The sequence below is a fragment of the Gopherus flavomarginatus genome, chromosome 3 (genome assembly GCF_025201925.1).
Source record: "Gopherus flavomarginatus isolate rGopFla2 chromosome 3, rGopFla2.mat.asm, whole genome shotgun sequence".
Classification (NCBI taxonomy): Eukaryota; Metazoa; Chordata; order Testudines; family Testudinidae; genus Gopherus; species Gopherus flavomarginatus.
Genome location: NC_066619.1, coordinates 101573669 through 101594007, shown reverse-complemented (window position 1 = coordinate 101594007; position 20339 = coordinate 101573669). Strand labels below are relative to the sequence as shown.

At 39.6% G+C, this 20339-nt stretch overlaps 1 protein-coding gene across 1 annotated transcript in view; it reads left to right on the top strand.

Moving 5' to 3' along the window:
- LOC127046725 (guanine nucleotide-binding protein G(q) subunit alpha) overlaps nucleotides 1-20339 on the top strand; it is a 229312-nt gene that overhangs the window by 53431 nt on the left and 155542 nt on the right. Inside the window, exon 2 of the mRNA XM_050944215.1 lies at nucleotides 13230-13414. Coding sequence (XP_050800172.1) covers nucleotides 13230-13414 — 185 coding nt within the window. The remainder of the gene's footprint in view (nucleotides 1-13229; nucleotides 13415-20339) is intronic.

Below are 20339 nucleotides of genomic sequence, written 5' to 3'. Positions count from 1 at the left end.
GCAAAATATTTGTAATATATAAATATATCTGTGGCATAAACTCTAGCTTGAGCACCATTATCAGGCCACTCATACAGATATACACTGGTAGAACACTCAGTCCTGTCTCCAGGCAGATCTCAGTCATCTAATTCCTTAGTTCTTATATTCAAATTTATATGGACAAGATGAAAATGGTGGGGCTTTGGCTATCCTGACCATAGCACAAAATGGTACCATGAATATCTTCATGTGTACATACTTTGACTTTTCATAATACTATTTGAGAAGTGGAAGAAACTTGTTGCATCAAACAGTATGACTCATTGTGCCAAAGCTATTCTTGACATCCAGTTGCACCTTCTACATCTTATGATAATCTTCCTTCTGCTTAGCCCCCTTAATGATCTAATAAATTATTACAATGGACTTTGAACATCCTAGCTCTCTAGAAACCTAATCCCTCTGTGTGTGTGTGTGTGTGTGTGTGTGTGTGACAGAAAAAGTGTGAGTGTGAGAGAGAGTGAGTGTTTATATTCTGCCACTGGGAAGGAAAAAAAAAAGGAAGGATGTGTTTGCCTTTTCTCTCTAGCTAGATTTTTACAAGCTGAGAGGCTATAAAAGAGTTCTTCTGGCTTAAGGATATCCTTAAAAACAACCTTATAATTGCAATCAAGTATTCATTTCGTCTTGTCACACTTCTCCATTGCTTCCACAGCTCTTTCCTCTTACAAGTTAATCTATCTATTTTGTACTTTCTGGGGTTTCCACACTTCTCTGTGCATTAATTAGGCAACTATCCACAACAGTGTTTTTCTGAATGATTATTGGATGCCTACTCTACAATCTATAGTAATTTTGCAGGTAGAAAATTTTCTGTAGTACTTTCAAGCTGTATTCAGTCTATGGGGGATACTGGAAGCCACTCAGTCACTTTCTCCCCTTCCAGGATACAGTATTTCTTCTCATGACTGGCTCCACACCAAACCAAGCTGCTGCAGTTTCTTGATTCATAATCAGCTTCTGTGAATGGTGACTGACCATTTAATTAGAGTAATACCATAATATATTCCTAGAGTGGTCTTTTCTCATTGAGAGTCTCTTTTCCATCATTTTCCACTTATCTATTTTAGATCATTATAAAGCCTCACCCAACAAAATCATGACATTTTTGTTGAAAAAAGGATAAAATTTAAGAAACATACAGAGCGTGGAGCATAGTTTAACCTATTAACAAAGATACTTAGCTTAGAAAATTATTTTGTTCTCTGAGAAATGGACAACTTCAGTGTGATTTTACTTTGAAAATGGTTTTCTTGTTATTTCAGTTAGAAACAAGTTTAAATCAGAGCACACAAGAGATTATATCCTTCTCGTTCAGTTACTGTATACTGCCCCATGAGCAACAATGTTTAAGTACAGCAATGGGAAGGCTATTGGACAAGTAAACCTTCTCTTACTAGCCAGGGTCCCGAATCTCAAGTCTTTTTCAAGTAATAAAGCCAAGTTTTTATTAGCTAAAACACAGGGGGTATGGGTGGGGTTTGAGAGCTGTTTACCGTGGGGAGAAGAGGAAGAAGGGGGCGTTGATCATACGGACATTTTTAACTGCACATTTACTACCTGTTAAAACTGAATAATGTGCCTAGTTTTTCCCCCTAGGTTTCTTATCAGTACAAAGATGGTATCACTTTGTTATTCCAGTTTTGTATTTCTACCAGTGTAAGACAGGAGTAATGCAGCAAACTGGGCTTGATATTTGTGTAGGCTGTTATTGCCACACAAAAATTCTGTGCTCTCAGTAAGAGTTGCCAGAGGAAAGTGCACATCTGTGGACCTGTTTTCCCACCCAGAGACCTCAGTTTTGTGCAGAAACAGGATGAATAGGGAAAGGCCAACGTCCTGCCCTTCTGCAATTGTAAGCTGGTAGTGAGAGATATACCTACTTGGACCCATGTCCTGCACATACTTAAGCACATACTTAACTTTACTTACTATGAGTACAGTTCTGTTGAAGTTACTGGGTTTACTCACAGTGTGTAGAGCTAAACATGTGCATAAATGTTTTCAGAATCAGGGCCTTGGTCTAATGACTATTCACCATTCACTGCAAAATTTTCAAATCCCTGTCAAGGTAACTTTGAGCATTCAGTTTCATGGTGTGCATGTCAGCATGTGTTCCACTTACTCTTTAAGCGGACAGATTCTGCCACCCTTATTCAAGTTGAATAGTACCGTGTTCCACAAATAGTCCTGCTGAAGTCAATGCAACCACTCATTGTGAGTAAACTCTGGCTCCAGATGACATCATAATTTTCAAATTAGGTTTTCCCACCATGATGATATTTTCAAATTGGGCTCTGACACTGAAGGGGATCTGAGCTGAAAAGCACTGCACACACACCTCTTTATCCCTTTCAGACATCTGTAAATACATTAAGTATTCTGTTGATTACCTGAAACACTGCTTATCCAATTTTAGTGACTTATCTCGCAAACATTCACTACCGGGGTTAGCGCTTACTCCTGCAAGTAGTGACATTCATAGAATCATAGATTAGGATTGGAAGAGACCTCAGGAAGTCATCTAGTCCATCTCCGTGCTCAAAGCAGGACCAACACCAACTAAATCATCCCAGCCAGGGCTTTGTCAAGCCGGGCCTTAAAAACCTCTAAGGATCGAGATTCCACCACCTCCCTAGGTAACCCATTCCAGTGAACCTATTCATAGACTCATAGACTCTAGGACTGGAAGGGACCTTGAGAGGTCATCGAGTCCAGTCCCCTGCCCTCATGGCAGGACCAAATACTGTCTAGACCATCCCTAATAGACATTTATCTAACCTACTCTTAAATATCTCCAGAGATGGAGATTCCACAACTTCCCTAGGCAATCTATTCCAGTGTTTAACTACCCTGACAGTTAGGAACTTTTTCCTAATGTCCAACCTAAATCTCCCTTGCTGCAGTTTAAGCCCATTGCTTCTTGTTCTATCATTGGAGGCTAAGGTGAACAAGTTTTCTCCCTCCTCCTGATGACACCCTTTTAGATACCTGAAAACTGCTATCATGTCCCCTCTCAGTCTTCTCTTTTCCACCCTCCTAATGAAATAGTGTTTCCTAATATCCAACCTGTACCTACCCCACTGCAACTTGAGACCATTGCGCCTTGTTCTGTCATCTGCCACCACTGAGAACAGCCAAGTTCCATCCTCTTTGGAACCCCCCTTCAGGGAATTGAAGGCTGCTATCAAATCCCACCTCACTCTTCTCTTCTGCAGACAAACAAGCCCAGTTCCCTTAGCCTCTCCTCATAAGTCATGTGCCCCAACCCCCTGATCATTTTTGTTGCACTCTGCTGGACTCGCTCCAATTTGTCCACATTCTTTCTGTAGTAGGAGCCCCAAAACTGGACACAATACTCCAGATGTGGCCTCACCAGTGCCGAATACAGGAGAATAATCACTTCCCTTGATCTGCTGGCAGTGCTCCTACTAAGCAGCCCAATATGCCGTTAGCCTTCTTGGCGACAAGGGCACACTGCTGACTCATATCCCGCTTCTCTTCCGCTGTAATCCCCAGGTACTTTTCTGCAGAACTGATCATGGGACTCTCTAAGTTTCACTAGGCTTCTTGAACTCCTCCATTGGTCTTGAATGTGCCCACAGGCTTGGCTCTTTGGGAGGGTGCAAAAGGGTGGGGACAAGTCACGAATGCACCAGAAGGGAATGTCTCTCACCATAAATTGTGGGTATCTGTGATTCTTCCTCCTTTTTTACATGAGGGATTAAATAGTTAACAATGTGATGTTTAAATTACTGTCATTGGAGTATGAACTAATGCCTCACCTGAGATGAATGGGACCATTCACACCTCTTAGAGCTATTGTTCCAGGCTCTCTTCAGACTTATCTCTGCATTGGTGACACCTGGGTCATATTTTGAGAGACAATACTCTGTTTTAAAAATGGAAGCTGAGATTCTGGAGAAGATAGCAGTAGCTTCAGAGAGGTGCAGGTCAGTGTATGGTCATATATCAACTGAGTTCTGCATGTGAACAGAGTTTAGACCCTTGGGGGCTTAAAGAGAGCTTGACCCAGTTAAATTAAAGCTGCGGGGGGGATGGCTAGTGTGGAATCTGCTCTAGGGCAGCTTTGCTCTGCCACACTCCTCCTCTCCTCCCTTGACACAACCCTGCCTCCCCTTATGTCTGGCCTCAAGTATTCCTGGCAGCAGAGTCAGTGCAGGAGTTATCACCAGTTTTGCGCTCACCGACTTTCCTTCTACACAGGGGAATTTTCCAGTTGCTCTAAATTAATTTGGCTGAGATGAGAATCCAGCCCTATACCAGTCTTAATTTTTACTATTATTTATTACATTGATAAGTATGAATTCAGGCTTCTCAGACTACGTTAAATTTCTTAACTTTGCTCTTTAATGAATAAGGAGATACTGTGGGAAGGCACAATGGGTATGAGTTTTGGTCAGTGTACCAGTCTTCCCATAATGCTAAGTATTTATGTTAAAAGACAAAGGATAAGAAGTCTAGGTTTCATAATGGTATAAGAGTAAATTTAAACCCTTTACCCTACCTGGAATTAATGCTATAATTGATTATGCAACTTGGTTTAGCTAAGCCTGGTGATTCACTGTTTCCAATTTTTCTTGTTTTGTTACAATAACTGTTCACTCGTTTTGTTACCAGTGATTTTAGTTTTTGGGGAAATATCCAAACAAACTCCACAAGGCTACACATTTGTGTCAGCTTTATTTTATCCAGTTTTCCTTTCTCATGAACAAGGATCTTTTATAGAAGACTCTGACTTCACATTGAAAAAATGCCATACTAGAAGCTTTCTCTTTCGGAGCGCCTCTTGTCATCAACAATGTAAGATACCACGTTTCTTTTTCCTTGATCATAGCAGTCCAGGAGAAATCATTAATAGCAATAGTGTATAAATCCCTGTGCACTGCGCTAAAAAAGGGGCCTTTTTGCTTCATAATAATCTTCATAGAATCACATAGTTGAATCATGTATATGTGTGTCCTGTGTTAACAGATTTAGTAATTTCTGCTCTTTTCTTGGAACACCTTAATATTCCCATCAGAGTCCTGTGGATTTCCATTTTTACCCCTTTACATGTACACTCCGACACTTCTCAGTCTGCATTGCAGTCATCATTCTTCCAGCCATGAAAGATTTGACAGACTCTATTCTCTTCAAAGCTCATTAAAGCTGCTCCTTGAATGGCCAGAAGACAGCTCTGTGGCACAAGATGGGGCATTTCTTCTTGAGGGCACTCTCTGCTGATTTGGGAAATGAGAGAGGAGGATTGGAAGCAGCCCAGATGTTCCTCATGAGCAGGGAGTACTACCTGCAAGGCCAGTTTTGGGCATCTGTGGTAAATTCATATAGGGTCTGATCCTACTTCCTTTGAATCCCACTTTACAAATAGGGCAATGAGGCACAAAGGGATTAAATTCATCGCCCAAGGGCACACAGGAAGTCTGTGGCAGAGCTGAGAACAGAGTCCAAGTCTAGTGCCTGAGCCACGAAACCATGCTTCTTTGAAAACTACTTTGAGATTGGAGGATATGCAATATAATTATCATAACTAGATATGAGAGGAAATCCCAGCACATCATCACCCAATTAAAGACCCCTCTGGAGAATGGTGCACAAATAGATCCACAAAGTTGGACAAGATATAAACTCCTTAAGCCTTAGACCCGTCTGTATACTTACATATTTGAATACCTATATACAGTAATTTCCATAACCTCATTTTGAAATTGCATCTCACCTGAAATACTGTCCTGTTTAATCTAATGAAAATTGTGTGGTCAACAAACTGAACATAATCTGTTTCCAGCTGTATAGGTTTCATTGTTATCCAAACTCTCAACAAAGAAAAATGAAAGCTAAAAGCTTCACCAATCAAAACCAAGCGAAATAATAATATTGCAAATGTATGTATTCTTTTGCCTGTATTTATGCTTGAGTTACTGTATAGTCAATCTGAAGAAAGACAATTTCTCTTTTAGGGTAGCTCTACTTTTACCAGATGTGTCAATTGCTTTGTTCTTTTTAAAAGATTTAGTTAGGCTTGATCCAAGTGTTTTCTCAATGCATTTGCTTCTAGCAGAATTGTTGAATAAGAACTAATAACTGCTAATGAACGTGCAATATAGATTAAATGAAAAGGTGTGTGCCTTGCAGCATTGGCCTTAGGCAGACATTTGTACTGCACCACCATGTATTTTGTATGTGCTACACATTTTGCAGAAAAGCTGTTAGAAATCTTGTATTGTTTTTAAAAATTACTTTGGTATGGTATTTTGTTTCTCCCCACCTATGAAGCCAAGTGTCTTAGTCATCAGCAATCCACTCTACAAGACTCAGGGCTGGTCTACACTACGGGGGGAAATCGATCTTAGATACGCAACTTCAGCTATGTGAATAACGTAGCTGAAGTCGAATATCTAAGATCGGATTACTCGCCCATCCTCACCGCGCGGGATCGATGTCCTCGGCTCCCCCTGTCGATTCCGCAACTCCGTTGGGGTTGGTGGAGTTCCGGAATCGATATAAGCGCGCTCGGGGATCGATATATCGCGTCTAGATGTGATGCGATATATCGATCCCCAAGCAATCGATTTTAACCCGCCGATACGGTGGGTAGTCTAGACGTAGCCTCATTGAGAGAAAAAATACATAATTAGAACCCCTTGACAATTACCTAAAATAGTTTTTCAATATGTCCTAATTATGTGTTTTTCAGGTCCAATATTTCATAACCTCCCATCCAAGTGATGTGTTTCGTCTTTGGAAAATATAGAATCATAGAATATCTGGGTTGGAAGGGACCTCAGGAGGTCATCTAGTCCAACCCCCTGCTCAAAGCAGGACCAATTCCCAACTAAAGCATCCCAACCAGGGCTTTGTCAAGCCTGACCTTAAAAACCTCTAAGGAAGGAGATTCCACCACCGCTCTAGGTAACCCATTCCAGTGCTTCACCACCCTCCTAGTGAAAAAGATTTTCCCAGTATCAGTTTTTCATATAAGAAAACCCACCACTCAACTCCTAACTGTTATGGTTGTGAGAAAATGTGAATTCAGTGTAACCAGTGCGATGACAACCACCTGCAAATAGCCCGAAACAACAGCTCCAAAAGGTGGGACTAGCCCCATTCTTTTCACTGGGTCCTAAGTCAAATGTCCAGTGAAGATACTTTAAAAGCCTAAAGGCATTAAAAGGTTGACTTGTTTGTTTCACTCCTAACCTTGATTTTTGTATTGAGATTTTTTTCGTGACTGTAGAAATATGTGTGTCTTCTGAGGGGTCAAAAATGAGGTTTGCATGCATCACTACCTTTTGGAAGTTGTGAATGGAGGGAAACTTTTGCATTAGTAATTTGTTTTTTCAATGCAGAACATTTGAGACCTGTAGTACTTTGTACCATGCTTTTCTTTCCTTTTTTCTTTAAAAAAAAAAGTCAATTATTTCAACTGCTGTAGAAAAATGTACCTGAAAAAGAAAATATTCAGAAGCAAGCATTTTAATCTCAAGTTTCCGTGAGGCTCAATTAAGGAAGGGGAAGGGATGGGACAGGCACCATGTATAGTTTTTCTTGCCCAATTTAATTTTTTAGACAAAGAACATGTATATTAAGCTATAAAGCTTATTTTATTTAAGGTAACACAGTAACCAATATAGAAGGACCCCCGCCATATATAGATATAGATATAGATGTAGATGTAGAGAGATATGCCAAAAGTCCCTCTGCAAAGCTCTAGCTCTGATTATTATATTGGGATGGAAACTGATTTCCAGTCTCCTGTATTTGTTTCCCAAGTCACTGGCAATAGAGGTAAGCATTACAGCATGTGTGTGTTATCCATGGACTCACTCTTCTTCCTGGAGAGGCTTTTTCCTTTTTTTGTCTACAAATCCCTTTCTAGGAGTTAGTTACATACAGCACAGTAAACAGTTCTGATAGAAAGTAAAATATTAGTTTTGAGATTTCTAAGGCATACTTTTAGTTCATTCAGTTTGGTCTTAGGTTTGATCTTGTGCATTAAACCTTCCTTAGTGTACTTTAATATTTTCATTGTAGCTTCTACGTAAGGTGGCTACTCATAGTATTTAATAGTGCAGAGTGCTCATGACTGTCTAGTTTTAATACTGTAAAGGTATTTCATGTTATGCTAGTCCAAAAGAAAAGGGGTACGAAGAATAGAACATTTGCTCCATACAGATCGAGACAATATGTCTTTTGTCTGGAAGACTGTGGTAGAATTACATCTGCTAATGGTTTTTATTAACAGACTCGTTTTTTCCTCTACATTTTAAGTGATGACCTTTCACTTCTTGGGGATGAAATTACTGCAGAGGCAGCACATTCAGCCCTTTAGGAGTTATCCTGAAATCCTCCAAAGAAAATCTCATCTTCTTTTCTCTGGAAGGCTGGATGATTAGGTGGTAACCATGACAAAGGGCATGATGGGGGTAAGAAGGGTGACTTCAGGGATGAGAACCATTCAAGGGAAAATTAACTGTGTCATTTCATAAAGATTTTTGTGTAAAATCAGGACAACATTATTACATAAAACTGCCAAACACAAAGAGGCATTTCCTCATTTTTCTACCTGAGGAAATGATCATATATACCAGTTGTCTTCGTAAGGAAGGCTTTTGTCTTTGGAAACTAGATGATTATTTGTCTTTTATAAAGCTCCAGTAGTGTGCTTGGTGCTGTACAGACAGAAGACAATGGTGGACTCGATTCTCTTTTTGTGTGAGCTGATTTTATACTGGCCTAATTTCTTCAATAGAATTATACCCGGTTTACACAGATATGAGAAAAGAATTAGAGCCAGGGTCCCAGCTCCAAGAGCTTACAATCAAGATCTGTCAAAGGTGTATTTCACCTTCTATTGTTGTTGGTTTGTATTTATAAAGCATCCTAAGTGTATATGGTTGTGAGAACGGTCAGGTTCTAGGACCTTGCATAAAGACGCAGAGCTATTTCTGCTGATGCACCTGAGCCAGGTAGTTCCTGTAATCTCCAATCCAGCAATAAAAGAAAGGTATGAGCCTTCCACTGCTTCAAAGTAAAGTGAGGGCAGGTATACAAAGAAACCTCAGGAACAGGCAAACGCAGGAGAAAACAGGCATGCGCAGGAGAGGTTTCTTATGTTGCTTACAGTTAATAATGAAGGCAAATACCAGGAAAGGGGTGATTTTGTACACCATGCAGCACATGTGCTGTTGAGCGCCTTCTGCCTACTGCCAATGGCACTTTACTAGGGTTGTCAACCCTCCAGGATTGACCTGGAATCTCCAGGAATTTAAGATTTAATCTGTAATTAAAGATTTTGTCATGTGAGGAAACCTCCAGGAATACATCCAACCAAAATTGGCAACCCTACACTTTACACATGTGTAAAGTAAATTCAGTCAGTGCTCTAAAATGTGTAGTCAAACTCTTATAACCAAACTCTTTTCCATATAAGAGATCTAGACACATTTTATGTGGAAACATCTACCTGAATTCTTGAACCCAGTTTGTGGTCAATGTTACCCTGAATGCACAAGGAATTTTTAAGCCTGTAATTCCCCTGTATATAAACAGGAGATAAGAGCCATCTGTGTCCTTAAAAGATTCCACCAGTGAGTAGTTTAGCTGTATTCCATTCAGGCTTTGGCTACACTGGCGCTTTACAGCGCTGCAACTTTCTCGCTCAGGGGTGTGAAAAAAACACACCCCTGAGTGCAGCAAGTTACAGCGCTGTAAAGCGCCAGTGTAAACAGTGCCACAGCACTGGGAGCAGGGCTCCCAGCGCTGCAAGCTAATCCCCATGAGGAGGTGGAGTCCGTGCAGCACTGGGAGAGCTCTCTCCCAGCGCTGGCACTGCGACCACACTCACACTTCAAAGCGCTGCCATGGCAGCGCTCCCGCGGCAGTGCTTTGAAGTTTCGAGTGTAGCCAAGCCCTCAGTATTGCAGCGAAAACCTGATGGAAGTCTCTCATTACATTTTTTTCCCCCACGTCCACATAAAAATGTAAATAAAAAAATGACTTTAAATAATTTTTGAACAGCTGCTTTTGTTGCTGGGTTAAATAATTTGTAGCCATTTGTAGCCATAAAGACTTTGTTCCCACTTCAAAAGAAATGCACAATAATGTACAGGAATAGAAAAAAGAACACTCTAGCACATCTGCCACTTTGTGAGAGTCACTGGGGCTCTGATCCTTCAAACATTTACACATGTGTTTAAGTTTAAACACATTAGTACATTATTGGCTTCAATGGGACTACTCGTGAGTAATAGTTACTTGAAGTAGCAGTTAAAAAACAAATGTGTCAGTTTAAATCAAACTCCCAAAATTCCTGTTGACAGTATAACCTCAACTCTTACTGTTCTATTCCTTTTGGAGGGAAGTGGAAGGAGAGGGCAACAGATGGAAAAAACTCCAGAAAATCGGCGGCCATTTTTCTCTTTTCTCTAGTACCTAATCTTGCCAGCACTTGAAAAATTGTTTTGTATAAAACTACTAATAAAACTTGTACAATTGAAAACAAAAAATCCAAAAATAAGAGTGTAGTTTAAGCTCCTATAATTCAGGCCAATCTTGGTTTCAAATTTTACCCCAAAATCCAGTAAGCTGTGTGTGCTATACCATGTAGGCTGATCTGAATCTGAGTTCTCATTTTCTTGGTCCAGCAAGAGCTTGGGTGTTGTGTGAGGTTGCCTCCTAGCATTGACAGGTAATGGGGATCAAGGATGTGTTTACAATCCTAAAAGTATTTACATTATATCTATCATATTCTGTATGAATAAAATATGCTCTATCAGTGGGACACATTTTGTTTAATGCCTACTCTGGAATCAGTAGACTATGGTAAGCCTTCTAGTAGAAGTTCAAAAATTGCATTCGTATGTTTATATGGATAGACATTTGTGTAATGGAAAACTGCAGTGTGTGTGTGTGTGTGTGTGTGTGTGTGTGTGTGTGTGTGTGCACATATACTTCATTTTAATAATCCACTTAATAAATCGCATGGTCTTCTCCTGCTCCCTTGCTATCTCTTTGTGAGCAATTTGTCAATGTGCACTGTCATCTCCAGATTTAACTCCTGTTAGACAGCTAACACCCTTTAAAAGCAAATATTCTAAAGCTGCTTCCAAATGTATATTGGGTAAAAAAGATTTTTTTTTAATTGAACCATCCCATCAGATTGAAATGGACAGTATTGTACGGTCAAAACAAATTCCCATGAGATCTGAGGCTCTGATGTATGAAAAAATTAGGGTTCAAGAGAATCTGGCGTTCCATCTTTGAATGTCATGAGAGAGGGCTGAGAGGGTTCTCTGAAGCTCATTACCCCTCACTGGTCCAACATACCAAGAGTTTGCTGACCTTTCTAATACTCTGCAAGGCCTGTCTATTCCCACAGAGGTTGTTCTGAAGGGATTTATGGTCCTTTTATGTGGGAGAAAGTTAGGCATTGTGCCACTTAGTAAAACTTTTTGTTTTCAAAATATTGTGCTTGAGTAAGAATGTTTTGATTTAAGGTATTATTACAAATTGAAAAAGATAAAAGTAAATTATAGAAAAGAGGAGAATGAGTAAGGACACCAGTAATGAAGATAAGGAGGGACAGACTGCAGAATAGATGAGAGTACCAATGTGGAAGAGGAGGAGCCTGGTGGCATGATACTCACAACTCCACATGCCTCTCTGGAAGGAATGGGAGAGAGTATTCATTCTATTAAGTCAAATTTGCTGTGGGGTAGAATTTTATGGGGAATTTGTTTTATTGTTCTCAGTGTGAGGAACTGTGGCCTTGTGAGCAATACTAATGAGGTTCTATTCTCTGTTGTGCAAGAGGTTTCCTGTATGACATTGGGGAAGTCATTTAATTTCTCCTGGGCTCTGTTTCCCCATCTGTAAAATAGGGATAATTATGCTTCCCTTCCCCAGAGAAGTGTTAATGAGAGTAATTTAATTAATGTTTGTGAAGTGCTTGGATACCACAGTAATGAGCACCATGGAAAAGTCAGTGCATTTTTAAAAACACATTTGTGTAGAAAGATTTATGGATTCACCTACGCATTAATAAGTGTGAATAAGAAAACAATTTGTGTATTTTAATTATTGGAATAATAAGAATATTAACATGCTTGCCTGGGCCACATCTGCCAGAGTTAAAGGTGAGGATAAAATGTTTTTATTTTCTGTCTGTTCTAAAACACGGCCCCTTCTTCTGAGAAAACAAGTAGAATAGCTTCTGTTGGCCCTCCTGATGTGCTCAGCCAATCACAGACAAAGAAAAATGCCATGTGACCTTTCCCAGCAAATACAGCTCAAACTTGAAATGCACCAGTACTTAAAATGTATTTGGACATCCAGCTAAAACAATTTTTGGTTCTCACTAGCTCTGGCTAACATTATGGAACAAATTCAGTGACACCTAACCAGCGTTTTCCAAGTAGTAGGGTTTATTAGCCAACTGGGACACAGCATTGAAAGGCCTTAGGTTTTCATAGAGTAATGAAGGTTAAAGAACAGTCCATTCTGGTGAGCCCAGAGCAATCCACCAAGCCAAGCTGTAGTGAACTCCATTTCCAGGCTCTCTGCTTCTCTCTCTGACTTCTTCCTTCGTCGGGTTCCCAGGTGAGAGAACTCTCAAGCTTCTTCCAGAGCCAATGTATCCCTCATCTCATACTTTCCAGTCCTTTGTTCTCGAGGTGGGGGGAAGGAGGGGGTGTCTCTGCTCAGCTTCTCTACTGAGAGTGTCAGTCTGAGTCATTGGAGGTCTCTCTGGATGCCTGGTTGATCTGTGTTGGTTTTAGCTAATTCCTTAATGACTCTATTCATTCCACCTTGACAGACAGGGCCAGCAGCTGGTGTTCTAGAGGTTTTGGTGTATACCTGTTTTAGTTGGTAACATTTGGAATCCTTCTCATATTACACTCTTACTTATTTTGGTCCCAAAAAGGCAACTTTTTATTAATTAAGCATTACTTTACTTGTGACTGGATGCCTTCACTGTTTGAATATAGGATTGGCCTTTGTTGGTGTTGTCTGTAATTAAGAGTGAATGTTACTTATTAGTGGCTGAGTGCTGACAGGTTGCTCAGCTCTGTACAGAATAAGTTGCTTAATTCGTGCAACAATTTCATGTTTGTGTTCTGTGAATATTTTGGTTTGACGATGTGTCCTTATTGGATGTCTTGCAGGTACGGGAGAAAGTGGCAAAAGCACATTCATCAAACAGATGAGAATCATACATGGATCAGGATACTCTGACGAAGACAAAAGGGGTTTCACAAAACTCGTGTATCAGAATATATTTACAGCAATGCAAGCTATGATCAGAGCTATGGATACACTCAAAATCCCATACAAGTACGAACACAATAAGGTGAGATTTCTGTTTAAATATGCAGCTGAATGCTTTCCACTTTTATATACTAGGGGATGTATGGAAAGGCTTTTAAACTCATACAGTTGCTTCATGGTATTTAAGTTATGCTGTGCTTAACGTTTAGATGAAAACATCTTGCATACTGCAGATTGTTGATGCATAGGACCACATCCTGACTCCTGGCTCTCTTCCCTTTGCACTGCTCTGCCTGCACAAACGGGACAGAGAGCTGTCCTTAACAAGGCAGCCACCTGATTAAGGGAGCGTTTTTGGGCTGGCTGGGGGCATTGTCAGGGGCATTGTTAGGAGCAGGGTGGAGTTTGATTGTCATGCGCTGAGATTCTTGGAACCATCTTCCCTCCTATTTTTCCACCCTTGGTTCCATGTAGAGCATGGCTCAGCCAGACCTGGACATCTGCCTCATAATATTTAAAATACTGATAAAATAGGGCTTTATCTATAAGTAGGGGTAAATTGTTATACAAGTTAAACTTGTTTGCATTTAAGAACGAGGAGTACTTGTGGCACCTTAGAGATTAACAAATTTATTTGAGCATAAACTTTCGTGGGCTACATCCCACTTCATCAGATGCATGCAGTGGAAAATACAGTAGGAAGATATATATACAGAGAACATGAAAATATGAGGGTTGCCATACCAACTCTTAACGAAACCAATCGATTAAGATGGGCTATTAGCAGCAGGGGGGGGGGGAACTTTTGTAGTGATAATCAGGATGGACCACTCTGAAACTTGTTTGCATACGTTACTTTAAAATGTTGTTTCAGTGCTATATATTTTGGAAACTCAAACTAATATCAAAATGGGAGTGAGTGCATGTGTATGTGATTGCTGTTAAGTCATAATTATTGACACAAACTGACAAGCAAACAAATTAAATGGAGGGTGATGACATCACTGAAACTCACAACATTTGTGCTTTATATGAAAAGGGAAAATCTTTGTAAGCATTTGTCAGGTTTTATATAGCTAAACCTGAGTTCTTTCTGACCCTTTTTGTATTTACTTTAAAAAAAAAATTTTTTTTTCAAAAATCTTTAAACACTTCAGTGAACGTTAGTAAAACTCCTAATATTCATCAGAACATAGGGGAGGTTTCATGCTTAGTGGTTAGAGAACAGGACTGGAACATAGAAGCTAGGGGTCAAATACATACATGCAGCTCCTGCTGACTCCCCTGGAAGTTGCATAACCTGTATTTGAGAATTTGCCTCCTGGATTCTAATCCTGGTTTTGCTACTGGCTCACTATTTAACATTGAGCAAGTCTTTTAAGTAGAGAAGAGGTTTGTTTTCCAATTAGGAGAATAAAATTGAGATAATATTTGCTTGCCTTTGCATAGATTTTTAAAGTATTTGAATGAAAAAGTATTATTTTAAGGCACAAAATTGCTTAAACCTGTATTTTTCTTTTTTAAAAAACTCCTGAATTTTATCTAATAGCATCTCTTTGTAGCTGCTGGGAATGTTGAAAAACCTTAGTGTTTTGCTGCTACAGCAAGGAATCAAAAGAGATTATTTGTAATATCCATAATCTCCCAGGGGTTTTGTTATCAAACTTTCTCACCTTTCAGTGAGAGTTTCTTTCTTGCAGTGCTGGCTAGATATGGTCCTAATGATTCAATTATTTTTTTCTTTGAAGTGTATGCTCACCTCGCTCTGACTCTTGTGAAGTCAGTTACTCTATTTATTTAATCGTGCTGTACAAAAGTGAGATTAACTCTTGCCAGTCACTGAAATATTCTTTCTCTGTATTTGTTGTTTAAGTACCCAAAACGTCAAAGAGCAAGGAAATCCACAGACCTAAACCTCTGTTAACCAGAAACAACAGGATTTAATAAACTGCTGTTAAGGTGGATACCCACTGTGTTGAAGTATATGAGGTTTAATTATTAAAGGTGAACTGCAAATACAGCATCCAAAATATCATCGACTTCAGCAGTAGGAGGTATTGAGCCTGTTGTGGCTTGCTAGTGTAGACAAGACCAAACTGTTTTTAATCAGAATTTGGAAACTCTGTTATAGTAAATCATAATCTGTACCTAAACTAGTTGTTTACTTGTATGAGTTCTAGTTGGCCGAATATGTTATGTCAGATGAGTTTAATGAAAGGCACATCAGAGCCTGTATGGTGTTAATGATTATTTTACTTATTCTTATGTAAAATCTAGGTACTTTTAAGGGCTAGAGTCTGAACTCCTTACTCTCCTGGAATAGCCACAAGTGGATCCATTGACTTTGATGGGGCTATATGTGAAGTAAGGCACTACCCAGCATGAATAAGAATATATGGATCTGATCCTAAATTTACAGGGACAATGCACAATTTCCTTACGGAATCATCGCATATAAAAATATAAGTGACACTACAGTTGTTTCAGAATCATGTCTAACTATTGAGGGACATGATCTACCAAATTTATATTTTGTAAAAAAGGTCACTTTAAAACAATGAACTCAGATCAGACTCCACTTTAAGTCTGCTGAAAACAAACGCGGTACCCTTGCATCCTAAAAAACACAGGAAGGGCACTTCCTATTAACTTGAATCTCATATCAGGAAATCCTATCTCTAGAGAATTTCTTGAAGTTTGAGTAACAGCATATTTTTAGCTCACCGCTTGTTTTTCCCCCTCTGTTTTGAAAACTGCATGGCTTCCAATTCACAGTAACACTGATTGTGCTTAAAGGCATGAGAATAGAATGGCCCTTGTTCATTAAATACTAGAGACTGGGGGTTTGATCTAGAGGGCATAGCAGGGGTATTTTCTGTCTCAAGAGTTTCTCCATCCTTTGTTCAGGAGGCTCAAAATCTAGGGATGTTTTGGACTTCTGACTGCTCCTGCAATATCCGGTGATGCCAGTGAGGAAAAAAAATGGCTTTCCCTTCCCACCCCTGCAATGTCCACCTAAATAGGCAATTGGGACCTTGTTATGATAATCTAGGCCTCTGTGACTTCTAGACTGGATAACTGTAATATGTTCTGTGTCAGCCACTTGGAAGAGGCAGCTAATGTAGAACACGACTGCCTACCTATTAAGCAGTGCTAGCCACAGAATACATATCAGGTCATTTCTTCAGGAACTGCATAGACTTCCTGATAGACTGCATAGACTTAACTGGTTCAATTAAAGAAGGTGATTCTGATCTTGGCTGTTTGTAAGACTCATTGCCATGGTGGGAGAAGTCAGCTGAGAGCCTCAAGCTAGGTATATAGAATGAAATGTCTTAGAGCTTGTGGTGGGAGATTTTGTCATGCAAGGCCTTGACATCAGAATTCTTTCCCCCTGGTAGTCTGACAGAATTTGAGTTCTTTTGAGGCATTGGGTGCGGCTTGTTTCTTCACTCAGGATATTGCGTGACATGGGGAGTGGTGATTTATGGGTTGGCATTTTGTTTGTTTTTGTAGAAGGCTTGTTGTTTTTCCTTCATATCTTGAAACTAAAAGTTGAAGTAATTGTGAAGGTTTTTAAAGTTTATAACAAGTCAAGATGCATGGACAATTAAGCTCATTTTATAAATTTAAAAATAAGCATGAGTTTCACATGCAAAAATGCATAGGCAATTACCAGGATTACATACAGAAATAAGGTTTTGCATCCATACATGGCTCATCGGGAATCTAAATGGCAACTTGTGCCTGAAAATCCACAGCGTGAACTACAACAGTAATCATTGCATATGCAGCTAGAAATATTCAAGTTCACTCACATTTTTTAACATTCAAAATGTAGGCCTGTCTGTCAGAAATTTGGCCATGTGTGTCTAGGCCCCTGTCAATAGTGCTGTCGGCTACAAAGTTCAGCATAGCATTATTAGCCATTATTCTCACCTCTAACTTCTTCTCAGAATCTGTGTTCTTAATAGTGGATTGGAAGCAATGGCTTCAGAGACACTAGTCCTGAGCCTTCCCTCCTGTTGTGTATTTCCTACATGAACCAGTGGTAGAGGGACAGGGGTGGGAGTGAGCGTATCAATATGGATTTTTTATTTTTCTCTCCCACCATTATGGAAGCACTTGCTTGGGGAACTACTAAACAAAAGGCTCAAATCACTGCACTGGAGATATACAGTTCCCAAAAGACAATTATCTACTTCTATTTCTCCCTAACAGATAGGCACAAGAGAAGCAATAGACTAGTTCTGGATTGGTGGCTGGTGTGCACAGAATCTCATTCACAGGTAACAAGTCCATATGAACCTAACTTGCCAGATTGCTGTAATGAAGTGTCCGGCAAGAAACTGTTGATTCAAAGAGGCTGAAAAAACAAAAATGAGAGCAGGCCTTGCCAGCAGAGCAAGGAGTTTGTACTTGTTCATAACTTCTGCTGTAGGTTTCAAATATCTCTGTATTCATTTATCCAAGGCCATGACCTGAGACTCTATTACAAAAGGCAATCTGTATATTCACTGCCCTGTTATAAAAGGAATGTTTCAAAATCCAAAATCAAATAGATAAGGCAATTTTTTTAAAGTCAAAATTCTGTGTGCACAATCTGACTCTGTAGCATTCACCCCAAGCTGTTGAGCATCCAGTTGTCTCATTGCTGCTTCAGAGCCAGACAACTCTAGCCATAATATTTTGGAACAAATTAATAAAAACTGTAAAAGATCTGTAGTAGCTATGGATGCCAAATTAGATTAAACTCACCTCTCAAGTAAGTAATTTGGAGATCCAGGTGAACACCGTTGAATCCCAGCCATCTCAGACAAAGAACATTGTTGATGACAAGGAAGGTCTAGCTCAATCAGCTCACCTGACATGCAAGAAGAATAAAGTTTCAGTATGTTCAATAAAATTGCTCATCGACTTCTAGACAGGGAAGATTCTAGGGGACTACTGTCCTTTTAGAAAAATGAGATTCCTGTGATATTTAAATGAAGTATTCAAGAACAGCCTATTGACCTGGAACGAGCTTGTGAAGTTGCTCTCAAAGCAAATGTACCATCTGCATGATTTTCTTCAAAGTCTCAAACCTGAGGGACTGAGACAGGGTCTTAAAAGTAGGTTATAGAAAAGAAGGCTTTATACTGTCAGCATTCGTTAATATTCAGCATCTCTCTTTAGCAGTCTCAGAAATCCATCTCAAGGCACACAAAAGTGAAGAAATTTGTGCAATAAAGAGAAGTTTTACAAACAGAGATAATGAAGCACCATAATTCTACACTCTGGTTACTTCTGGATGCAATTTCTTGGCAAGGAATAGATTTTCTGGGAATCAGCCACTATGAAAACCTGTGTAACAGGATTTAAATTAGCATCACACCTAACAGCATGGGTGCAGAAAAGGAACCATGGACTGTACCCACGATAGATTCACAGGAATCATACTGTGCTGTAAGATGAATGCTGAGGGCTCCCAGTAACTGATTCACCCTTCTTTCCACTTGGGAGCCAGCAGTGAGAGGAACATCAGGGTGTCTTTATTTAAAGCAAACAAAAAATCGCCCCCAAAACCCCAACAACTCCTCTCTGGAACCCTTGCTTTTCCAACAGCACCACAGGGAGCAGTGCTAAGGGCTGGCATACTCCACAGCAGCATCCTGATGTTGTTAGAAACCTCATCCTCACAAAACACTTTGCTTTACACTGGCTCGTTGACTGAATGATTAGTTCTAACCACAGCTGAGTCCTCCTTCATTTCTGTGTTCCATTTACTGCCATACTTCACTGTCCCCACTCTGCACTCCTACTCCTCTCTTTTAACACTGCTTCCCCTCTGCCTCATTCGTCCAATGGGAGAGATTCCCTCTTTCTTCCATTCTTCTTTCTCCCACTGTGTCCTCATCCACTCCTTACCATTTCCCTCTCTCTCACTTCTACCTAAACCATGCATAAAAAGATAATTTTATTTCTTTACAATGAATCCAGGGCCTTATTTTTAAAATCAAGCATGTGCTTAAGTGCTTTGCTTAAGTGAGACCGAGTGAAACTAAGGCCTCACATCTCCATTTGTAAAATCTCAATAATACTTCCTTTCCTGCATTCTTTGTCTTATTTGTACCATGTCTAGTACATGAGTTGTAGGTTCTGTCATATCTGAGTTGTAGGTTCTGTCATAATACTACTAATGATGATAAAGGCACCTAAATAAACATGGGCAGATTTTCAGAGATATGGAGCACCCACAGATCCCATTGAACTTAGTGATACTCACTAAATTTTGGCCTTTCTTTTTTACTCCTTTTGGGGGACAGACTTACTCCAGTCTCAAAACTCTGGCCAGCTTTTGCATAATATATACAACCATCTAGGCACATTGTGTATTTTTAATGTCATACACAAACAGGGGGGTTTGCCTATATGCTCTATGAATGTCAGTACAATTTTACTGCAGGACTTCTGATTGAGTCTCATTATATATACTGCACTGTGTTTCTTTTTCTGTCAATTTAAAAATTATTAAAAAGGGGTGTTTAAAGAAAACCTTCCAGAAGATGAATACATGAATGTATGTGTTTTAACAGTACCTTGGCGTACAGACCACTAATTTGCAAATTGTAAGTAGCCACCAGGTCGAGCATCAGGAGAATATTTTGTTTTATTACAAATGAACTTACAAACAACATTTTTTTTTTCCTCTTCCAGGTGAAATCCCAACTACTAAAACAGAGAGACCATTTTAGTCCCAATTCTTCAATGAATTACAGGCATGCTGAGCATTTAGGTAGCCCCTCTAAATGTAACAGAATTACTCCTGTGCTTAAAGTTAAGCTTTTTTATAAGTCTTGATAGGATCAGGGCCTTAATTATGAAATACATATGCCATAATTGGGCCCCTACCAAATTCACAGCCATGAAAAATGTGTCACGGACTGTGAAATCTGGTCTCCCTCTGTGAAATCTGGTCTTTTGTGTGAATTTACCCTATACTATACTCATTTCAGGTGGGAGACAAA